Source organism: Pocillopora damicornis, chromosome 1 (assembly GCF_964200805.1).
Source record: "Pocillopora damicornis chromosome 1, jaPocDami1.2, whole genome shotgun sequence".
Lineage (NCBI taxonomy): Eukaryota > Metazoa > Cnidaria > Anthozoa > Scleractinia > Pocilloporidae > Pocillopora > Pocillopora damicornis.
Window position 1 is genome coordinate 9,947,048 of NC_142670.1, and position 10,138 is coordinate 9,957,185.

Below are 10,138 nucleotides of genomic sequence, written 5' to 3' on the forward strand. Positions count from 1 at the left end.
GCCCTGATTTTTTTCAGGCTTCTTCTTTCCAATTGCTTAAATTGGAAAATTTACTGCGATGATCACATTTCACTTTCATGAATAAAATTGTTGTATGCTTTATGTATTGCTATGGCTTTTCTAGGAGCTGAAAATTCTTGCATAACACCCCGCAGTTTATATGATAAAAAGAAACACTGCTGGCTTTTTGTCTAGATGAATCTGATCGGAAGGTATTGATTTTCTTTGAAATATTTCCCGCATTGCATCTCTTATCTCGCATGAAATTCTCGTCAAAGGATACGGCCAATCCCTTTTGCAACCAGGGGTCAATTCAATAGAACTTTTACACTTGTATTTTACACGTTGGACCGTTGCTTTTACAAGCGCGCAAAAAATCCAATTCAATAACTGTCTTTACAAGCCAAAGTTACAAGTGTCCGACTTGTAGTTACAGGTGTAGAGCTACACGTGTAGAATGTGAAATTAGGTCAGTTCAATAAAACGTTTTACAGGAGTCCAACTTGTTTTTGGCCTGCGGTCCACTTATAAAATACAAGAGCAAATTACAAGTCATAAGTCACTTGTAAACTTTGAGAGCAAATTGTTGTTGGCCTCATTTAAAGAGATAGCATGTCATCTTCGAGTGAAGAAGAAATAGATGAACTTTTGAGAAATAGAATAAGACGACAGCCGAGGAATTTTGAGGAAAGACGGCTTTTAGACGTAGAAAATCCACGCGAATTTCGACAGAAGTTTCGTCTCCCAGTCGATGCATTCGAACATTTACTGGCAGCAGTGGGTCCGCAATTGGAACACAGAACACGGCGCAACAGAGCGTTGACGGCGAGACAACAATTTTTAGTATTTCTCCACTTCCTTGGTACGAACTCGTTTTACCATGTGATGCATTCGTGCCATGGAATTTCAACATCAACGGTTTGGAATGTCATAGACCGCGTTACGCCGGCAATACTAAGTTTACGGCGAGAACTTGTTTGTTGGCTCAAGCAGCCCCTTCGAATCGCTTCAAAGTTTCATGATATAGCTGGGTTTCCTTGTGTTGCTGGTTGCGTGGATGGAACCCATGTTCTGGTAAATCCCCCGGCTGGTGATGAAGATGCATACGTGAATCGGCATCATACGAAATCCCTCAATGTGGCCATGGTTTGCGGCCCAGATTACTTAATATTTTTCTGTAGCAGCCGAAGAGAGTACTCTGTGGACTGCATTTAAAGAAAATGCTCAGAGGCCATTCCCTGGAGCAGTAATTCTAGGCGACTCTGCCTACTCGTGCAACAGCTGGCTGATTCCTCCTTTCAGGGGAGATGTAGAAGGTGCTCGCCTCAGGTTTAATGAGGCGCACAAGAAAACCAGAAGCACCATAGAGAGAGCCAATGGTGTTATAAAAAAAAGATTCTACACTCTACAAAAAGGCTTAAGAGTCAGAAGTATGGAACGAGCTGCTGAACTCATCCAGTGTGCAGCCATACTACACAACATTTGCATACTATTTAACGATGATGGTGCTGATCTTTTGGATGACGAAGATCTGGAAATTGATGAAGGGGAGTCTGCCGAGCAAGACGAGGGGCAGGAGGACAGACGACAAGAGCTCTTGGCGCATTTTCTTTGAATTAAAGTGAGACAATGTCGATCGATGTGAAATCAAATTGTTAAGGGCCTTAAAAACATTTAGTTTACATTTCTTATTCGATCTTCATTATTTGCAGATATTGTATTTATAAAACTATAATGATATGCTTAGGACGATCCCCTAGCCCAAATATGAAATTGAAAAAGAACAGAAGCTGTCATTGAATTCATTAAACCATGGTATGAGCTATGTCATTGAAGTCATTTCAATAATTATTGATATCCTCTTGTCCGTTGCCCTCCCTCTAATAATTAAACAAATGATTGCAAACCACCAACCTTCTAGGACTAACTGTTTTTATTAACGGCGTGATTACTTTCTAACAAAGTGATACAATTCTGTAAATTATTGACATTATTAGCTTTCATTCTCTTGATTGCACTTACGCAATTCTCAAACTTAACAGTCAAATTATTTCTATTAATCCATCGCCTCGAAATCTTTCTTCAATATTTTAATTTCCAAGGACAACTTTGAACACTCTAAAAGTAGTTTTCTTTTCCTAATTCGTAATATGTCTTCTTCTAATTCTGCTGTGGAACTGACAGTGGCCTTTTTCAGCCCCTTCTTCGATTTGATGGTTGGCTTTTGGAATACTGATGTCTTGTCTTTTTTGGCTTCCTTTGGTTTGGCTGAAGGTTTTGTTTCATGCTTTGCTTTTGCATCTAAATGAACAAAAGATTGGTAGATACATGAAAATCTCATCTTTAAACTCATCGCGTTTGAACGAAGCTAAGTTGCGATTAAAGTAAGAAAGAAACATTTTCATTTGGGAACGCGATAATCGCGCCTGACCTAGCTTCAAATTGACAACTTGCTCGCAGAGAAACGAAAGAAGGACATTTTGATTTATAAATGTTGTTTCTCGTTATTCTAAATTATCTCACCTTCGGTCTCAGGTGTAGTGCAGACAACCTCTTCACTCTCAAACACAATTGGTGTGTCTTCAACCTTCACAGGCTCCAAGTTTGCGCTCTCTCTTCCAAGTATATCAAGGACTGTATCGTCCAGCTCTGTGAGTTCACTCCCTCCTGCACCGGTCTTTTTCGAGTCACTGACTTTTTTTATCGTACCGCGGCGAATGTTTGCCCAGATAACATCTCTCAGGGTTTTTATGTTGCTCCAACACCATTCAGTTGTCTTAAGATGCTTCCCACGCCTCCTGTTTCGCCTTTTTCGTTACAGTCGAGGAAAATGGAGCCAAAACAACTGATTTGTTATCCCTCACAAGCTGCGCTAATAGCAATTTCTGGGATTTCGACAACATGCTGAAACGACAGGGAAAAAATCGACGCGGTCTACGAAATAAATTTTCCGCACTGAGCTGAAATAATTTGCACTTGTAGTTTACATATCCACTCAGTGCTATTTACAATTGTACGGTTACAATTGTAATTAACACTTGTAGTAAGACTGCTTGTACACGTGTAAATTCCAGTGTTTGAATTTTTTTTATTGAATTCTAGTATTTACAAGTCGGACTTTACATGCGTTTTTTACAACTGTAGAATCTACAAGTGTAATTTCTTTATTGAACTGACCCCAGCTCCTTGCTTCTTCATACAAGCGAAGTTCGACACAAGCTCTTCCTCCTGAAAAGAATGCAATGATTGGTGGAGCGAAATAATTGATGGCTGTTAAGGTATAAATGTGTGCAGAATGTGGACTTAGTTTTGCATTTACTTCGTCCTAGACCACTGAAAAATTAAGGAAATTAGAACTTGTGGAAGAATTGAAAGTGGAAAATAAGAGTTAGTGCAAAGCGGCTAACAATATTAGTTTAAATAATTGAAGGCTTATGGACTTTTTGGTGCATTTTACCCACAAAGCAGACGTTAACACACCAGATACAATTGACACTTGGGATGCAGTCAACTACCATAATTCATACAGTTTCCTTTTGACGAAATCACTTTTATGAGTTTGATGACTATGGCTGAAAAACCCACCTTTCTTAAGAGCTTTGATTAAAGTGGGTTCCAATTGAACGGCAACCGTTGCGTCATCGAGACACTGCAAGTAGTTCCCTATGAAATTCAGGAATTAAATTTAAGTAGTCATCAATGAAGTCATAAAATGCAAGTAATTTGTGTGGAACATCCGTTTATATGTTTGTCCTTGAAACCAGGCGACAAAAAATTGCAATTGCTCAAACTGCAGGCCTCCTCTGAGGATCATTACCTTCTAAGATTTTCAACCACAGGTCAAATAGAATTTTATTTCATTAAGATTGACATCAGATTTCTTCAAAAATTTTTAAAATTTAAAATTTGCCTCGCTCCCAGCGTGCGGTCTCTTGCCTATTCTGGTTGTAGCGCACAGCTTGTATTTAGGATGCACAGTTTCCAATCCCGTCGAGGACTTTTTTTTATGCTCAGTCTTCCGTAATTGCTTAAATTGGAGTCCATCCGTTAGAATTATTTCTTTGCTTGGAGCAGACTGTGTATTGCTTTTTAGAGGGGATAAATATCTGAAAAAGCTGTGGTGCTACAAATCCAGACTCTATCTGACTTAGGGCTAACGCTCGAAACGTTAGCTATTTAATTTCTTTACGGTGGCCAAATCAAATTATCAACTCATTTGAGAAAACCAAATCAACCTGCACGCCCTTTCTAAGATCGATTCAGGGGCTAAATCGTTGGGATCGGGATCCAAAGATTCCAACCCTAAAGATCGTGAAACGACCACGAACTAACTAATCTTTCTTTCCCCCACCTCTCTAAAAAGGGCAAACGCAGGATTTTTGAGAAGCCAAGGGAGCATGTGTCTTTGATTAGTTATTCTGTGATATCAAAAATGATCAGTCTCTCACGACCATGACGGGCGTTTACAAGCACACGAGGACCACACCCCGTCGTTGACCTCGCTTATAATCTACAGCTAGAGAACTCTATCATCGCATTAAAAAGCCTAGAGGCTTGAAAAAGGAATTCTTACCCAAACGGAAATGAGCTGTTTCCCTATTGCTATAAAGCTTGGCGTTAAGCCGTTCATCTTTGCAGTTCAATTGAAGTCCTTCCGTGAAGGAGTTTATCGCGTTATTAGCTTCTCCTTGTCTGTATTCTTTGTTGCCTTCCTCGAGACATACTTTCGCTATCCCTGAAAGCACACCATTTTAAAGTTAATGATTTAGTAATGAATACAAACAACCTTGGCGGAAAATACAGATTTATAGTTAAAAACGAACCTTCAAATCATAGAAAAACTTAGAGCTCTGCACAAAAAAATGACTGGTAAAAAATTTCAGAAAAGATTATCTACGCATTTTTATAAAGTAAAATATACAGGCTATTAGTAGTCTTAGCTGTAGCTTGCCTATTACTAGTTAGTAAATCAGGTGACTTTTAGGTCGAGAAGCTTTTAAACTCAATTTACTTTAACTTAAGATAACCTTTTGAAACGTGCGCAAGTTATTGAGAAAAGGTAATTTTGTACAAAGTTGGTAAACTATGGGGGAGTTATCTTTTTAGGCGTTAACGCCCCTTGAAAACTTTTCGTGGTAACCATTTCAACTTGGTTTACGTTCGACTTTGAGTACTGTACTTCAGAGGATGAAGCTTATTGACTCTCAGCAAGATATTCCCATAACAGTACAAATTCTTGATGTAATTACATTAGGGCGCCTTTCAGAGAAGTCATTTTCGCCTGGTTTTCTCACCTCTTGAGGGATCGTCGTATATCCCCAGTTCTGAATCGCTCGACGTAATTTGACTTTCCTCTATCGCTAAAATTACCAACCGGAAAATATATTAATCTTCTAAGTGATCACAGCTATAAGCAATTTCAACATGCACATTATCCTCGTCACCTAGAATGCCAACCTATTTATTAGATTCCTAAAACACGTAAAATCTTTAATAATAAATGTTTCAAAGATAAGTGCACATGATTAAAGATATACTTAACTATTCGACCAAAAGGCCTAACAAACACTTCAAAATTATCACATAACGGTCTTTTTCTCTCACCTGTGACTGGAGGCTCATTGTTCAAGTCCAGTTCTTCCCCCGTTGTTGGAAGATTACTTTCCGCCATAACTGGAAATAAAATGGAGTCGATTCTAATGCGCTAGAAATCATGGTTACAAATCAAAGGAGACTGAAATGAAAGTAATCTAAAGAGAAGGTCGAGAAAAATAAAGAGTCCCAAGGTTTCTCCTGTCACGCTATCGTGGTAGCGTGACAGCTCGAGTCACGTTCCGCTGTGTTGACTTAACTGGACGTGGAAGGAAAGCCACTCGACCTATATTTGAACCGATAAACTTAAGACTCCTTAAAGTTTGTATATTTTACTTAAACATAACGCATGGATGATTTTTTTGGAATTTTTTATTATTATTGTTATCCTCATTGAAGTTCTTTTTGTTTTGTTTTGTTTTTTGTTTTTTGTTTTTGCGAACCACTAGGCTCTTTTAACCTAAAAGTTCGTTTTAAGTAAAAAGTTGGCATTAACCGTCAAGGGTCCTAGTACTTACTAATGAATCATTAAGGCAAAACACATTCGAGGGTTTGCGTAACCGTCATGAAGTCTACCAACACCCCCCCCCCCCCCCACCTCCCAAGCCCATTACGTAAAGAATCGCGTTCATATACCATCACTCAAAAACACCTATGGACCAAAGGTCTCAGTTATTTCATAGAGCGCATGGGTAAAACTTTCCACAAAGCTATAGAAATTTCTACAAGTTTCTTTTGAAGGAGCTAGTTAAATATGAAAAACTGAAAGTAACTGGCCCATAAAAAACTGTGTCGGAGAAAGTCTGGTTTTTTCATTTTGAATTCAAATTGATTCAGAAGGCTCTGAATAAGAGGTTATTTTGGGGAACCATAGAAATGGCATTGGTTGTCCTCTTCGGCAATACTCTCGTTATCAAGAAAAATTATCTGTTACAGATGAAAAAAAGTTGCGAACCAAGCGCAGCACGCGATGGAAGTAGAGTGAAAGCGAAATGAAACAAACAAACAAAAAAACTCCTGATAGCGTAAATTAGGAAGATTATTTATAAACACATTTCTGAGGCAAATAATTATCTGTTGCTGTATGATTTTGAAGGGGATATTCGGGAAATTTCTATTGAACTGGACTATCGTCCTTCAGATTAAGACTCTGCACCTTTATCAGCTTCCACTGAGCCCTTATTCTCACCTTCCAGCGTACGATATAAACACGCAAACATATGTGCCAATTTACATATTTTCGCGACAAGCATATCTATTATTTAAAACTGATTTCTGAACGAAAACCGGCTAGAAACCACCTTGTGGATACGTAACTTAAATTGCCCAAGACTAAAAAAATTTACTTCCAGTCAAGGTCCATGTTTTTATCGTGCCAATTTTCGAAGAGGAAGTGGAATGATGTTCACAAGCCTTCAAGAATCCAAAATAATTAACCGTGACGTCGGCGAGCTTTCGTTTTCATACATGTTCATTAATTCGTATGATGAACCACCTTGTGGATACGTAGTTCGAATAGTTGAAGACAAAAATGTAGTTCCTATCCATGTCTACATTATTATCGTGCCAAATTTTGCGGAGGAGGTCATATCTGATAGCAGCAAATCAAGAAAATTCGATTGAAATTAAACCTAATTGTTTTCAGGCGCAAGGATCATAAGATTACGCGCTTCCATTTCAAAAAACATGAGCTCTAAACAACTGTCATAAATTGGAATTTAAAAATTGATTCGTACCTGTTAAACTGTCGTCCTCTGAAGCTCCCTATTCTCCAAACGATGCTCTTTGTTATTTCTACATCCCTGAAAATATCAAGAACAATGTTTGCTTCACAATAAAATCGATGAAAACATGAAATATTTTATATTCACTAGTTTAAAACATTTACTAGTCTCGTTTAATTCCCAGAGTCGTGATCAAAACTTCCTTTTCTACTTCAAGTAAGTTATCGTTTGTTTATTTTTTTATTACTGTTTGTTTAAATGTTTCTGCGTGACGATTATTTCATTCTGCGATTCAAATTCAGTTATTCCCCTTTCAGTGGAAAACACCCGCAATTCCTTTTTCTCCTCAGAGCAGGACACTCTCTGCCATAACTGGATCAAAAAGAATAATTTCAAACCGTGAGTTAAATATCGTAACAATACAATTCCTCTTCAAGTGATCACCTCGATATCTTACTCGTTTGCCGTGCTCACTCGTGAGATATCGAGGTGATTACAAGAAGAGTAACTCCATATTTACAAGCAAACATGAATTATTTTGTTTATTAGACAAACACTATAGTCCTTTACTGACAAGAAAAGTGGACCATACTAAAAAATGAGAATTTGATATTCCTTCATCCACCTTACAAAGTGGCGTGGAGGGCGAGTGACACGTCAGCAGCTGATTGGCGATATAAATCAATGCAGTTTTTAAGACAAATGGTTTTTTATCATCTTTCCATGAAAAAAGCGTTACGATTTTCTCAATATTTCATCTTCCGCTTTTGTCGTGACAATTCCATAAAGTTGCTAAAAAATAATAACGGGGAACTTATTTCTTCTTCCCGCCAATTCTGCACTTGACATATTTTCAGTCAAAAGTGAAAAAAAGAACACCCAGTCAAATATGATGATGCTATATATCTCATCCCAATACGATTACTTTTAGAGAAATGAAATGTGTTTCTTCCTTACAAGAAAAGGATGCTGATTTGCAAGATAGAATTGTTCACTCGCAGTTGAGTCCCAAAGAAGATTAAAGGACACCCATCTTCCTGATTCATTCACTGAGTGCCTCTCACATGAAAAGAGAATTTTGTGTTAAACTAAGATTCTTCCCTTTATGAGATAAATTTTGCTGTTCTGAACGATTAAATTTTGGTTTTGTTGAAAATTGCATTGAAATCTACTTTATGAGAACAAGTGGCACATCATTGTTCATAACTGGAGTCAGATATAAATTAATAATACAGTAGTCTGGTACACTTATTTTTCATAATTTTACCCTTCCTTCGATTATAATATGCCACTTATTACTTCACTATCTTTCCTCACCTTAAGAATGCCGCAATTAAATTCCAATGAAGCTCTTTTCCAGAAAGGATACTTGACTTCTCGTCGTATCTAACGAAGAACGACGTTGATTACATTAAACTCAGAATACCATATGAACTCTTCTTAAAGAAATATCCGCTGAAGTTATATAAATATTTTATATGTGGAAATTCCATGCATCTCTGTGTGGAGAAAACCTCAGTGTATCTTACAGGAATTTTGTGAATAAGGTGTTGTTTAATCAGTTTTCTGTAAGTTGGGACCGTGAAAGAGAAATGTGAGTTTGTAGCTCTCTCTCTTTGAGCCCAGCATTTTCTGCCGCGTTCGGATTCATTAACTGAGGCTATTTACTAAGGTGCACATAAGACAAGCGGCACACATGATATTGGAATCAGTAATATCAATAGAATAGCAGTTGATATTCTCTTGGTAATGTTGTAGTTTCTTAGATCCCTCATGGGTATGTAAATAAGCCACCTAAAGGTCTTTTCATGATGACAATCTGTATGTCAGTATTGAGAAATAACTTTGTAGTTTAAATAAAAAAAGGAGAGTATGATTTTTTTTTCTCGGTCGTCGGATAAAGAACGATTCTAATTATTTTCACGAGTGTGTAATAGAGAAATTTTTGAGGATTCAATCTCTAGACCAGCAGATAAAGATTTATGAATATTTTTTCATTCGATAATAGAGCTCAAAAGTCACTTTCTTTCTTTATCTATTTTCAGACATGACACTTAACTACATTTTAGATCTTGGCAATATGCAGGGCGATCGTCATATATAAACAGTGCGTGTTTTGGCGCATTAACGAGAGCTGCAAGGTTCTAAGGTCAAACTTTCAGATCGTGAAATCCGAAGGTCAAAGATTTCAAACCTCGAGTGAAGTCGATATAATTCTTTCTCCCACGCTCGACACGAGTAAATACGATCGATATTTCTTCCATTCTTAAGTCTTGTATTTCAAATTATTTTTTTACGTAATTTAGTCAATACTCGCCTATCTCATTCCCTGCAATGGATCCTTATTGACTAATTCTGTCCTCACCTTAATTCCTGTGAAAATGTGATTTGCCCCACAAGTGTGTAACAAAACGATGCACTTCGTAACACCAGCAGTATTGAAGAAGCTGAATATTAGCTCATCGAACTCGAAACTGAAAATCCTGTATCATTTGTTTATTTCGTGATACATGATTCTGTTTTGTGGCTATGCTGTTTCACTATCATAACACCAAGTTGGGACTAGGCGTCACACAACATATTTTAGTTTTTCATTTTCATTAATCAAGAGTATAGCACGATAACATAAACTTCCTTTTTTTTTTTTTACTGGTGTGGTGTGTCGTTAAATTGCCGCCTGTTTAGGTTGTAGGGCGCCGAACTGCCTTGCGGGAGGTCGAGGGTTCAAGCTGACTAAATTTGGAATGGGATTTAAGAGCTACGAATTTCAGAGTACCCCAGAAAAAAATAACGAACAGGAACGATTGGAGACAAAGGAGAGT

The 10,138-nt window shown here is 37.6% G+C and overlaps 1 protein-coding gene across 2 annotated transcripts; it reads right to left on the reverse strand.

Moving 5' to 3' along the window:
- Positions 1-1,222: 1,222 nt before the first annotated feature.
- Positions 1,223-10,002, reverse strand: LOC149051881 (hsp70/Hsp90 co-chaperone CNS1 homolog). 2 transcript variants are annotated; one of them, XR_016185908.1, is made up of 9 exons: positions 9,682-10,002; positions 8,634-8,702; positions 7,329-7,394; positions 5,605-5,673; positions 5,295-5,360; positions 4,574-4,735; positions 3,586-3,663; positions 2,524-3,228; positions 1,223-2,301 (listed from the first exon to the last, which is right to left on the reverse strand). XR_016185908.1 is itself a non-coding variant. In XM_089204034.1 (8 exons), exons 4-8 carry the CDS (start codon positions 5,669-5,671, stop codon positions 3,089-3,091), a joined length of 513 nt encoding a protein of 170 aa, XP_089060160.1. In that variant the 5' UTR covers positions 5,672-5,673; positions 7,329-7,394; positions 8,634-8,702; positions 9,682-10,002; the 3' UTR covers positions 1,223-3,088. The 2 variants fall into 2 exon arrangements, 1 of the variants encoding a protein (XP_089060160.1); XM_089204034.1 differs by having other exon boundaries at positions 1,223-3,228.
- Positions 10,003-10,138: the final 136 nt, after the last annotated feature.

Excerpts from the sequence above, each read along its gene's own strand:
- LOC149051881 (XM_089204034.1), bottom strand. The coding sequence starts at position 5,671 with ATGGCGGAAAGTAATCTTCCAACAACGGGGGAAGAACTGGACTTGAAC. Across the intron at positions 4,736-5,294 it reads ATACGACGATCCCTCAAGAG|GGATAGCGAAAGTATGTCTC; the intron begins GTGAGAAAACCA and ends GTGTGCTTTCAG. Across the intron at positions 3,664-4,573 it reads AACAGCTCATTTCCGTTTGG|GGAACTACTTGCAGTGTCTC; the intron begins GTAAGAATTCCT and ends TGAATTTCATAG.